Source organism: Setaria viridis, chromosome 6, assembly GCF_005286985.2.
Source record: "Setaria viridis chromosome 6, Setaria_viridis_v4.0, whole genome shotgun sequence".
NCBI lineage: Eukaryota > Viridiplantae > Streptophyta > Magnoliopsida > Poales > Poaceae > Setaria > Setaria viridis.
In genome coordinates this window covers 21,307,110-21,320,665 of record NC_048268.2, presented here as the reverse complement: position 1 = coordinate 21,320,665, position 13,556 = coordinate 21,307,110, and the positions used below count along the sequence as shown (strand labels likewise).

Here is a 13,556-nt window from a genome sequence, read left to right as displayed (position 1 = left end):
TGTTCTGTATAGCCATCACATGGCTGGTACTAGCGCTTTTCTTGATGTCAGCCTCTGCTGTTTTAAGCATGCCACACAGCTCATTCAGACCCTTCTCCGTCCCATGCATATGGTAGTTCGAGATGAAGTTCCCATAGCTAGGCGGAAGAGACGAAAGAATGAAATCAGTGGCCAACTCTTGGCCCAGTGGGAAGCCCAGCTTCTCCAACCGTTGAGTGTAACCAACCATTTTGATTACGTGTGGTCCTACTGCTGCGCCTTCTGCTAGCTTGCTCTCAACAAAGGCCTTAGACAGATTGAACCTTTCAGTCCTGGCCTGTGAGCAGCGACTTCACCTGAAAAGAAACGCCACAACAAGGCTGAGCTACTAAGCTCAACAAGACTTAACTGACAGGAGGAAGCTACTCCACCACTTCTAGACATGCAAGGCTCTTTGGCTGAGGGATTTGTTTGCCTAAAGCACTAGGTAGATCCTTATTTTCAAGTTTTAGCTACAGATTCTAAGTTCATTATCCGGTCTAAGTTAGCAACTTACTCTAAGCAAACATAGAACCAACTAAAGGGTAAATAAGCATCATCAAGACCATGTCATCATCAGATTCCTTTATTACTCAGGGTAGCATAGCGATCAAGCAGTCTCAAACTGTGAGAGGTAGACGAATCGATTTGAGTTCTTTAACCATGCATGGTGAACCTAACCTCACGACATCCGCGCACCACCGAGGGTCACTTCCTATGTCGGCCTTCCCCATCAATCCCTAACCTGTGTCGGGCCCATTTCCTTTGGTGCAAGGTTCCTCAGATTCGGCCTCTGCCGTTCTGTGACCACGCTTGCCACCACGTGCGGCCGCAGGGGAACTCCGTTCTAAGGACAATGGGGCGACCGCTCATGTCTAGGTTCAAACCGGTACTTGGCTTCCTCATCCCATAATAAGTATGAGGTTAGTACTTTCAAACACTTGATCACGAACACCACCACTGTCGGGCCTTAGCAAGTTTCATAGACAGACGGGGCGATCAGCCGACCACCAAAGAGTTAACCAAGACCCTGCCCCATCCATCATCCTTATAGTTGTGATAGGAGGAAAAACAACCAACTCCTACAACTCGCGAGTGACAGGGAATCACTCAACTTTTACCGCTTCCTATTTAAGCAAAGCATCTACTCGGTCCAACAGCTAGTGTTCAGATCAAGGGACTACGCCATGCATCTACGGTTTCAAACAACTCCTATACGTAAATGCACAAACAAGATGAAGAAGGCATGCGCAAGTTTGGGAAAAACTGGGTTCATGCTCCGGGGCTTGCCTTCAAGCGAGGAGGAGGGGAACGGGTCTTCCGCTGGGGCTGCTTCGGCTTCTGGAAGCGGGAGCTCGGCTACAACTTCGTCTTCTGGCGCCGGGTACAACTCATAGATGCCATCGGCGAGACGCAGCTCTACACGAATGCAATGCAAGAGCTAGGATTTAGACGGTTATTTCAACAGCAACACTTGCAAGCTTTAGCCCAGAAACTGGTAGCAAAGCTACGGAAAAAGGTGGGGAAGTGTACTTGGGTTGGTGGAGATCACGATATAAAGGTCAGATGGGAAGAAACTTGTGACCTGACCCTTAGACTAGAGGAATAGATGTGCTGAGGGTCCTCAGACTTAACGCAGAGAAGTCCCCAATTTTTACACATATACCCTCGGGTCAAGGAAAAAGATGCAACCGAGCCCTCGGTCGAGGCGGAGAAAGGGTCGGGCGAACAGACAGGGTCGGACGAGGCGGACAAAGGGTCGGCAGCTTACCTTCGCCTCGAGGTGAAACTTGGGGTTGGGAAGGAGCAGACTTGGCCGGAAGAATGGAAGCACAAAGGCTTGGCAATGGCGATGCCCAGTGGTGCTCCGACGGTGGTGGTGCTTCTTGTGGACACAAGCAAGCTTCAACACAGCGCGGAGGAGCAAGCGGCTGGGTGGATTGGAAAGAGCGGTGTTGAGCAGAGAGGAGAGTTCCTCAGGAACTTAGGTGGTAGCGTTTGAGCACGAAACAGGGAGCAAGGCGGGATGGCAGCAATGGCGAAGGGAACTCTAGCGGGGCTCTGGCATTCCCTTTTCTAGCTGTGCGGGAAGAGAGAGAGCGGGAGCAGCACGAAGACCGGGAAGAAACCATGGAGTGCGCTGCCGGGGTGGCGATTGAGCAGCTGGGCGGCAGAGTAGGACTTTGGGGATGACACCGTCAGCCATTGGGCGCTAGAGACGGGGCGGCGCAGGCGCGGTTTTGCCGGTGGTTGAGATTTGGTGGAGGCAGGCGTCGTCGTGCGGCGGATATGATGGATGTGACTAGGGGAACGGCGCTAGGAACTAGGGCGCACAGGTGAGAAGACAGGCGGGTTGCGGTTGCGCGGGCGAGCGCGAAGCAACAGACTGTCGGGGCACATTTCTGACAAGGCGGGAAAGGAGCTGTCGCGGCCGAGGTCGGGGTTGGCGAAGGAGGAATCGTCGCGTAGCACATCTGGGGCGGCACAACTGTGGAGGGGTGGCGGAAAAGACGGGAGGCATCGGGCCTTGCAGCCTGGGGGCCGGCGAGGTGATGATGGGCGCGAGCTGCGAGGTGCTGCAGAAGGGTTGCAGGGGGCTTCCGCTGCGATTGGGGAAGGGGGCGCGGATGTCCATCCGGTCACGACCGGCGATGAGGCGGAGAGGCGGGTGTCGGAGGAAACGAGCCACGCGGCGGAGAAGCTCTAAAGCGGACATGCCACTCGAGTGCGTCTGTCGCGGGAGATCTGGAGGAAAGATCTTGTGGGTCCACCGGTCAGTCTCGGTTGGTCCACTACTCAGATTGAAGGAACACTGCTGGGAGACTTCGAAGGATCTGGTGGTGGGGGTTGGGGTTGGCAGGGGTCGGAACTGAGGAAACGGCGGAGAGGGGTTGGATCTCAGGGGTCGGGACCGGGACTGGAGGTTGAGCACTTGAACTCAGTAAAGCTGAGACAGGGAGATTAGGGACTCGGATTAAGATTAACTCGAGAGATTTGGGGTCGGTCGTCACAGCCTACCCCCTTAAAAGGAATCTCGTCCCGAGATTCAGGTGTAAGAGTAACTAGTGGGGGTGCACAGTCCTTACCTCCTTGACGAGAAAGAAAACCTTGGAAGTGCGTGTTCAAATACTCTTCCGTTTCCCATGTTGCTTCATCCTCTGTGTGGTTGTTCCATAGGATCTTGTACATTTTCACTACTTGGCATCGGGTGCGCCTCTCCTTTCGGTTAAGAACTTTGGCCGGGTACTCAGCATAGGTCAGGTCAGGTTCGATTTGAAATTGCTCTTTCTCTACTATCTCGGTTGGGATTTGGACACATTTCTTCAGTTGAGACACATGGAAAACATCATGTATGGCTGAGAGCTGTTCTGGGAGTCGGATCCGATAAGCAACAGGTCCACAAATTTCCACAATCTCATAAGGGCCAATGTAACGGGGAGCCAATTTTCCCTTTACTCCAAACCGTTGCACTCCTTTGGTCGGGGAGACTCAAAGATACACATGATCATCAACATCGAATTGTAGGGGTCTTCTTCTTCTGTCGAGATTGGGTAGCCTTGAGATTTGCTTGAATCACCTTCACTTGCTCTTCTGCTTCTACCACTAAGGGGGTGTTTGGGAGCACTCCACTTCACGAAAAACTGCTCCACTCCAGCAACTCCGAAAACTTCGCAGCCAAACGCGTCTAGCTCCAGCAACTCCGGCTCCAAGAAAAAGGTGGAGCAGGGGGTAGATCCACGTTTTTTGTGGAGTACCTCAAGAGGTGCTCCAAAAACCCACTTTACAGACCTCCTCGTGGAGTTGGTGGGTATTTACCCACCATTGCCACTCGTTACACAGTTACCGGTTCGCCAAACAAAAAAAAGGCTCCCGTCCGAGCTGCTGCCACGCCGCCCGCTTGGCCGCCGCCGCGCCGCCCGGCGACCGCTCGTACCCTACCGGCGTCGACCGCAGCTCGGAGGGGCTCCCCGGCGACCGGTCGGCCAGAGAGCGCCGCAGCTGCGAGGACCCCCCCCCCCGGCGACCGGTCATCCCCTGCCGGTGTCGGCCGCATCTCGAAGGGGCTCCCCGGCGACCGGGCGGCCCCGGCAGGCTGCGACCGTGGCTGGAAGTGGCCCCCTGGCGACCACAAGAACGCTGTCGCCGCCGCCACCCGCCCGCTCGGCCGCCGCCGCGCCGCCCGCCCGGACACCGCCGCAACGCCCGCTCGCTCGGCCGCCGCCGCGCCGCCCGCCCGGACGCCGCCGCGCCGCCCGCCCGCTCGGCCGCCGCCGCCCGCCCGCCCGGCCGCCGCCGCCCCGCCCGCCCGCCCAGCCGCCGCCGCGCCGCCCGCCCGCTCAGCCGCCGCCGCGCTGCCTGCCCGCCGGCGTGCCGCCCGCCCGGCCGCCACCGCGCGCCCGCCCGTGCTGACTCGTGGTGGCGGTGGTGGTGGCGGCGCTGCTGCTGGCGTCGCCGGGCGGTGCGCAGCCGCTGGCGCCCTCGCCGGCGGCGTCGGCGTCGGCGCTGGGGCCGGCGGGCGGGATCGACTCGTCGTGCATGAACTCGCTGCTCAACATGTCGGACTGCCCGACGTACGTGACCAAGGGGAGCGCGGCGCGGCGGCCGGACGCGCCGTGCTGCCCGGAGCTTGCGGGGATGGTGGACTCCAACCCGGTCTGCCTCTGCGAGCTCCTCTCCGGCGCCGCCGACTCCTACGGCATCGCCGTCGACTACGCCCACGCGCTCGCGCTCCTGGGGATCTGCCGCGTCGCCACCCCGCCCGTCTCCACCTGCACAAGTTCGTTGGCTTCGTCGTTTCTGCTCGCCACCCTTCTCTGGACATACCTGCCCGTGCCATGCCCGCCCGCCGCCCCGGCCTGCCGCCTTGCGCCGCCCGCCCGCGCGTCGCGCCGCCTGCCGCGCCCCGGGCTCGCCGCCCGCCGCGCGCCGCGCCGCCCCGTGCCCGCCCGCCCGCTCGCCGCGCCCCGCACCCTGCGCCACTCGCCCGCCGCCCCTGCACCGCGGGAGAAGAAAGGAGGAGGAGGAGAAAGGAGAAGAAAGGAGAAGGAGAAGAAAAGGAGACTGACAAGTGGGACCCATTCACATGGGTATAATAGACCATTCACAACAATTGCTAATGTTTTTGGAGCTGGAGTACTGCCATTAGCCAAACACGTGCAGCAGCTCCATGTTTTTTTGGAATTGGTGGAGTGGAGCTAGGAAAATGTGGAGCTGGTGGAGTGGAGCTGGTTTTTCTGGAGTGGAGTGCTCCCAAACAGGCCCTAAGTCAGGACCATAGGTCTGTCTTTCACCAGTTTGTGACCAATTTAAAGGTGTCCGACATCTCCGGCCATATAAGGCTTCAAACGGCGCCATCTTCAAACTGGTCTGGTAGCTATTGTTATAGGAGAACTCTGCCAATGGCAAGCACTTGTCCCAATTTTTGTCATAATGGATGACACAAGGTCTCAACATGTCTTCAAGGATCTGATTGACTCTTTCGGTTTGACCATCGGTTTGAGGATGATAGGTTGAGTTACGGATGAGCTTGGTGCCCATGGATGCTTGTAGCTGTTCCCAAAAGCGTGCTACAAACTGAACTCCTTGATCAGAGATGATCGTCTTAGGCACACCGTGTAGGGAAACAATGCGGTCAAGATACAACTCCGCATACCTCTTGGCCGTGTAGGTGGTGTGGACAGGAAGCAAGTGGGCAGACTTGGTCAGGCGATCCACTATGACCCAGATGGAATCATGCCGCTGTGATGTAAGGGGTAGTCCAACAATGAAGTCCATGCTGATGTCTTCCCATTTCCAAGAGGGAGTAGGTAGGGACTGCAGAGTACCTGCTACCTTTAGATGGCTGGCCTTGACGTGTTGGCAGGTGTCACATTCTGAAACATACCGGGCAATTCCCGGCTTCATTCCACTCCACTAGAAGGTTTGACGGAGATCATGGTACATCTTATTGCTGCCAGGATGGATTGAGAACTTAGAGAGATGGGCTTCCTCTAGGATTTGCTTCCTAAGGTTGGGGTCGGCTGGTACAACAAGTCGGGTTCCATAATACACCTTCCCAGCCTCATCCTGTCGGAAATGCTTATACCCTTCATCCTTCAATGAAATCTTCTTGGTGATCCGCCTTACTTCCTCATCCTCTAACTGGGCTGACTCAATTTGGTCTTCCAAAACAGACTCAAGAGATATGTGGCCGAGGGTTCCAAGGGAAACAATTTCCAATTTGAGTTTTCCCATCTCATGACACAGAGTTTCGGTGAAGGTTGTTGCCGACAAGCAGTTGCAAAAGGTCTTGCGGCTAAGAGCATCGGCCACCACGTTGGCCTTGCCAGGGTGATAGTGTACTTCCAAATCATAGTCCTTTATCAACTCCAACCATCTTCGTTGGTGCATGTTGAGGTCGGCTTGAGTGAAGATGTACTTGAGGCTCTTGTGGTCGGTGTAGATGTTGCAGTGGGTGCCCATCAGATAGTGTCTCCATATCTTTAAGGCATGAACCACTGCTGCCAACTCAAGATCATGGGTCGGGTAGTTCAGCTCATGAGGTTGTAACGCCCGTGAGGCATAGGCAATGGCTCGGTTGTCTTGCATAAGAACACACCCAAGTCCAGTGCCAGAGGCGTCACAGTACACGTCAAACGGCCTAGAGAGGTCGGGTTGAGCCAAAACTGGGGCTGTGGTCAGCAAGTGCTTCAAGGTCTTGAAGGCTTCTTCGCACTTGTCATTCCACACAAATCTGACCTCTTTCTTCTGCAGCTCAGTCATCGGCTTGGCTATCTTGGATAAATCCGGTATGAAACGCCGATAGTAGCCTGCTAGTCCAAGAAAACTTCGAATTTGGTGCACTGAGGCGGGAGGCTTCCAGTCCATGACTTCCTGTACCTTGCCGGGGTCGACGGTAATGCCATTCCTAGAGATAGTGTGTCCCAAGAACTTGACACTATCTAACCAGAATTCACACTTGGAGAACTTGGCATAGAGCTGATGATCTCTCAACCGTTGGAGAACTACATGAAGATGTTTGGCGTGTTCTTCTTCGTCCTTCGAGTACACTAGGATATCATCAATGAACACCACCACAAACTTGTCCAACTCGGGCATGAACACTGAATTCATGAGATACATGAAATAGGCGGGTGCATTGGTGAGTCCAAAAGACATCACTAGGTACTTCTAGAGTCCATATCTTGTGGAGAAAGCAGTTTTAGGGATGTCGCAGGGTCGGATCATGATTTGGTGATACCCGGACGAAGATCGATCTTGGAGAACACTCTTGCTCCGGCTAACTGATCAAACAGAACATCAATGTGGGGAAGTGGGTACTTGTTCTTGACAGTCACCGCATTAAGGGGTCGGTAGTCCACACACATGCGTAGACTCCCGTCCTTCTTCTTCGCAAACAAGGCTGGGCAACCCCAGGGTGATGTACTGGGTCGGATGAAGCCTTTTTCTACCAGGTCATGCAACTAGGTCTTCAACTCGGCCAGCTCAGTAGGTGGCATCCGATAGGGTCTCTTAGTGTAACAACTCTACCTAAATTAAGTGCTTTAACTCTAAACCAGTGAGAATTCCCTAAGTTAAGAAGTGAAATGACCTTTATAAACCTAAGAAGCTCTTTTTGGAGTTCGAATTTAAAGCTTGAAATTCTTTATACAAACTTAAGTTTCTGCTCAAATAAGAGTTGTCAAACTTTTTAATTCCAACAACTTTTGTTAAAGGCACCTTGACTAATTCGGAGTGGAAGGGAGTCAAAAACAGCAACCAAAGCCGGTTTTCCCTAAAGGACCCTGAAAATCTCTTAAGTCCTGGAATTCAAGTTTCCTCCATCTTTGCAAGGTTTCATCTTCCGTTTTCCTATCTAAACTCGATTCAGAGCCTTAATAGAAGTTGTAGTACCTCAAGAGTGTTCCAACTTTGTTACACTGACCCAGATCCAAATCGGACCCGAGCTTGTTCAAAATCCCGGTCAAAGTGAGTTAAACCAGACAACTCACCCCGGTGCCTTGAAAATCCTAAGTCTGGAATTTCAGATTTTTGGCTAACTTTGGCGTGAAATATCTTTGAATCCTTTCACAATCTAAACCGACACCTTAAACAAAGTTTGAAGAACGATCAGAGTTGAACAAGTTTGTTTAAGGGAGTTTCGGGAGTTGTGTTGAAAGATTCGAAGAAGGATCGCTCCAAAGCTGGTCTGGCTTGCAGCCCGAAGGGAGCCTCGACGCCCGCGCGCCCGAGCATGTTCGCTCGCGCGCCGCGCGCCTCGTGGCCGCCGGCCACCAGCAGCTCGTCGGCACCCTATCACCAGCGCGATAGTGACAGGACGAGAGCCACAGCGCCCAACCCGCGCCCGCGACAGGACGGAGCGAGCGCAGGGCTAGCCAATCGCCGGCCGAGCGCAAGTTGCCTTCCGCCTGCCACGGCTCTGCTCCGCCAACCCTGTTCCGCCTGTTCACCGAGAAAGCTGAGATGCCCCTTACGTCCCGCGCTTCCGCCCACTCGCCCAACCCCCACGGTAGGCTTTCCACCTCGCCCGCCCGACAAACCGGAAGCCCCAGATGCGCGCCGCCCAAGGCCAATCGCCGTCGAAGACCACCCGGAGCTCCGCCTCCTCTGCCCAATGGCGTCGTTGGGCAATGGCCGCCTCGCTCGAGCACAAACCGCTCCCGGCCTTATCCTTTCCCCACCGGAGCCCCGCCTCGACCCTCCGCGCCACCCCGGCCCTATAAAAGGGAACCCCCTCACCGGCAATGCCACCCCTTTGCCACCGCCCGCACCGCGCCGCCGCTTTCTCCTCTGCGCCCTGCTTTCTCCTCTGAGCCACCGCTTTCTTCCTGCGCCACCGCTGAGCTTCTGTGGAGCTCACCCCCTTGCGCTACCCCCACACTCCGGCGACTTCGCCGCCACCCTCAAGCCGCTTCTTCCAACACACCAGCCGCCCGCTCCTCCGCACGGTACTAGAGCTTGCTTGTGCCCACCTGTAGCACCGCCGCCGCCGGACTACCGTCGAAGTCTCGCCGCCGCCCAAGCCTTCGTGCGTACAACCTCCCCGCCCCAGCCTGCTCCTGCTCGGCCCCAAGGCTTCACCCCGGTAGACCTGGAGGTAAGCTACTTAACCTCCCTGTCCTTTCCGTCTCGCCCAACCCCTGTCCTTTTTCGTTTCGCCTGACCCCTATCCTTTTTCGTTTCGCCCGACCCCTGTCCTTTTTCGTTTCGTCCGACCCCTCTCCGTTCGGTTCGCCCGAGCTGTAATAAGTGCCATTTGAAGTCAAATAGTGACCTTGAAAAATTCAGAAGGAAATTCAAAAGAAAAAGAAGAAAAATGGCAAAAAGATCAAATTCGGCAAATTTTGACCGAAATTTGAATTTCAAATTTGAAATTCAGAAAAATTTGTCAAAAATGTGGAATGCAAGTGTAAGAGTGATTAGAACTGAAGAATCAAAAATTTGGAATTTAAATAGTGCTAAATACCTCAGAAGAATCAAAGAAAGAAAAAGAAAAACTCAGTTTACTGTTCACCGTCCGAAAACAGGAATTCAGAGAAAACAGCCTTAGAGTTGATTTTGGAAATTGATTTCTGGAAAATTTTTCAAATAAGTGCACCAGGACAACTACACTATATTGAAGTATAAACCTTGGACTACAAGATTTGGGTGTTGTTGGCCAGGATCAGTAATAGGAAGGAATTCAAATTCAAGCCCAAAGTCAGCACATTATCACAGTTAACTGACACTCTGAAATACAGCTAAGTCTGAAACTTGACAGCATAGGGTTAACTTTGAGCTCGGATTCAGGGCAATGTAGATCAAGAAGGGTAGGTGTTCTTAGGCAAAATGGAAACTTGGGAGGTTATAGAACACGTTTGAGAAGAAATTGGACTGAGGGCAGGAGATTTAGACCACTAAATCGAGTCATCAAATGAGCTCCATGGCACTGTCAACGCCTGACGAAAATGAATAATGGTTTCAGTCAAAATTCAGAGGAACCCAAGAAAACAAATCCAAATTCAAGCCAATTCAATGTTTATCTCGAGCCAAAATCAAAATAAAAGTTAAAGAGCTCGAGTTTATCTGCCACTTTGGTTAAAGCATCTGAGCACCGTCGGATTGAGATTTAACCGCGGAGAAGCTCTGAAGATCACGGGCGGTGACTGAGCATCAGACGTGTCGCCGCCGCCGTCGTCGGTCGTCCGCCGGCGCCGCTAAGCTAAGCCACCTCCTCGCCACCTACGCCTACGGGTAGACCACGGTGGCAGCCATGCGAGGGGTAAATGCTTGAATAACTACCGCTCCCGCGCCGCCGTTTTCACCGCCGCTCTTTTTACCGCCGCCCGTGCCTCTTCTGCCAGACGCCGCCGCCAAGCAAAATTCTACCTCCACGCCGCCGCTCCCGTCGATTCCTTCCGTCCACACCTCCGCCTACATCCCACCAACAACCCTAGCAACTTGTTGCTCAGCTTCTTCGCCGTGACACCTTGTATCGCCGCCGCTTCTGTCCGCCGCCGTCGCACCGCCCGCTCTCGGTGAGAACCCCCTCGCGCTGTCTCTCTTCTTTCTTGAGCAGTCGTAGTCGAGTCCCTAGGGTCCTAGGATGGTGTCGAGTTAGTTGTTTGAGTGGGTTGTGCCGTCGACGTGAGAAGTCATCACCGGCCGTGGGTGTCGCCGCCCGTCGCCGTGGAGGAGGTAGCTCCGGTCGTCTCCAGGGAAGCTGTCGCCGCGCACGAGGTCGTGTAGGGTTAGGGTTGGTGTCGTCGTCGAGACCCGCCGCCGGGAGGGCGCCGGCCGGCGAGCCGCGCCACCCCCTGTTCCGGTCGCGCGTTTGGCGGGAGGAGGAAGAAAGAGCGGTGCATCAGGGCCCGCGCGTCAGAGAGAAAGGGGGGGAAATCAGGAGCAGGCCGGGCGCGGGCGATGGCTGGGCCGTGGTTCGGAGGCCCAGTAGTGGCGCGCGTGGTTAAGTGGGAAAGAGGAAAGAGGGCCGGCGCGTCACATAGGCCCAGAGCAGCGTCACAGGCCGGCGTCGTGTGAAAAAGAAAGAAAAAGAAAAAGGGGCCGTGGGCCGGTGCTGGGCTACCAGGAGAAGGAGGAGAAGAAATCGGCCCACGGGGCCCGTCGGAAGAAGGGGTAAAGGCCGGCGGGTAAAGTGAACAGGAGACGTGGGGTCCGCGCCGTGGGGGCCCAGTGTTCGTGAGAGGGGGTAGAGAGGGGGTGAGTAAGAAAAGTTTTCCGAGGGAATTTCGGGGAAAAAAATTAGATTTCTTTAGCAAAATAATCCGTTTAAATTCATTTTACACCATTTTAATCACAGAAATTTGTAGGAGTGTCCAAAATTAGTGAAACTAATTTTGTTAGGCTTGTTTTATTTTCCTTTATGCATTAAAATTTTTACACCCTAGGAAAATAATAAAAATTTAGGTATTTATTTAATGCCTTCCTTTTAAGGTAATTAAATAAATACTTAATATTTATAAAATGTATAAAATATGAATAATGCTTTATCAATCACAAATAATCCTTAACCCATAAGAAATTAGATTTTCAAGTTAGAAAGTAATTACCACTTTTTCTAAAAATAAAAGAAAAAGCTATAGGAAGGGTTAATTAAGAAAATAAAAATCTAGGTTAATCTTTTTAGATTTCTTTTGTGTGTTGACTTACAACCTATTCGTGATAAGTCGTATAGTCTTTGTTGACTTGCAACTTTATCATGAAGGAAAGTTGTATAGTCTGTTATTTAAAAAGTTTGCATTCTAACCCCTGCATGTATGTACCGTAGATCCAGAAGCGCCAGAAGAGGATTACTGGGAATTTTCAGAAGGACCTTTGGAGTCCGAGGAGGTGTTTGAATTTGTCCCCTGTGAAGCGAATCCGTCGGCGTCTGCTAATCTTTTTAACGATCAAGGCAAGCCCCGGTGCATTTATACCTATCTATTTTGGAGTCGTTATTTCATGTGACTAGTTATAGGTTAATTGGTTATTGTATGCACTAGGTCTAGGAGTTGGATGAAACCTATTCTTGTGTATGATCATGCCTTGAATTAAGGACATCTTTGCCACTTGTTCAAATCCTAGAAACTACCCAAGTCTAGAATTGCTTACTCGCTTACATGCTTGGTTTACCAACCTTAGGGAAAACTCTTGATCATACATGCTGTTTAGGAAAGATAGTTTGAAGTATAGAACCAGACAGAAGCTAGAGATGTAGTTCTGTCTGCTTATTAATCTGCTTGAGGACCGGGCCGTGTCTTAACTGCTGATCAAGTGATAACATCTGATCACTTACTGGGTATGGGACCAGTAAAGCCCAGTAGGTTAGTAAATTCTATGATCAGGAATGCTTCGTACCCGCATTTGACGTGCTGGAGATTGGCAGGGGTGTAGCCTGAAACTCACATGGGGATCAGGCCAGACGTGGGGTCCCATGTGGGGGTGCATCCCTGGGTCCGGGTAGTTGTGTTCCTAATCATTGACTTTACTAATTGAGAGGTTGCTAGTACGACCTGGACAGTCGTATAATGCTGGTGATCGGGGTACTCTCCTGCAGGATGTAAATTGATCCGGATCGCCGCAATTCTCGGTTATGAATGCACTTGATCACTGTTGAGCATCGTAGTATAACTCATGTGATATAAATCTCCTGTTGCCAAGTATTGTATGAATTAACAGTTATGATTATTTTATTTCCGTTATCATCTAGAATGGTTAGGTAACAACTTAACTAAACTAAAAGACAAAACTAAGGCCTCACTCGTAGTAAGCCTTTTCGGCGAAAATCGAGTCAACCAAGCACACCCAAAGGCTAACATGCATTCCAAAGAAAAACTATTATATTGGTTAGTCGGGTAAGACTTGCTGAGTACCCCGTACTCAGGGTTTTCCCCTTGTGGTTATCTTTCAGAAGCTACCCAAGAAGCTGTCGAGGAGGAGACCCCGAAGACCTAGAGTATTGACCTGAGTCTCTCAATACTCTAGAAAACCGTTATCGACGCATCTTCTCCTAAACTACTTATGTTTAATCTTAGAGCTTGTTTAACTATGCATCACTAAGTTTGTTTCAACTTGAAGTCTTGTAACAACTCGTACCTCTTATTTATGTATGTAAAAATGTAATGTTTGTTGATGTTATCCCATCGCGGATACTATCCTGATGTATGGTTATGAGACACGCCGTGGATCCTTCGAGGAGTCCGAGGGACACTCGACGGACTACCGGACTTATGCTGTTTTAGGTGCGTTTCAGATAATTGCTGTTTCGACAGCGATTAGGCGCACTTAAACCAGCTTAAGTTGGGCGGTTCCGCCACAGCCCGACCCCTATCTTTCCGTCTCGCCCAACCCCTGTCCTTTCCGTCTCGCCCGACCCCTGTCCTTTCCGTCTCGCCCGACCCCGCCATGTTTCGCCGACCCTTTCTCCGCCACGCCCGAGGGCTCGGTTGTAATTCTTTTTCTTTGACCCGAGGGTATCGGTGAAATATTTTCGGGGATTCCTCTATGTTGAGCCTGAGGACCTCGGTACGGTTTTCCCTAAACCTGAGGGTCAGACCCTA

The 13,556-nt window shown here is 52.6% G+C and overlaps 1 protein-coding gene across 1 annotated transcript; it reads left to right on the top strand.

Moving 5' to 3' along the window:
* Positions 1-4,428: 4,428 nt before the first annotated feature.
* Positions 4,429-9,775, top strand: LOC117861804 (non-specific lipid transfer protein GPI-anchored 2-like; the record flags this gene model as incomplete). The annotated part of the gene is made up of 2 exons (XM_034745336.1): positions 4,429-4,795; positions 9,759-9,775. Coding segments are annotated over 2 exons (384 nt in total), but the record flags the coding sequence as incomplete, so codon positions are not given.
* Between the last annotated feature and the right edge of the window lie 3,781 nt (positions 9,776-13,556).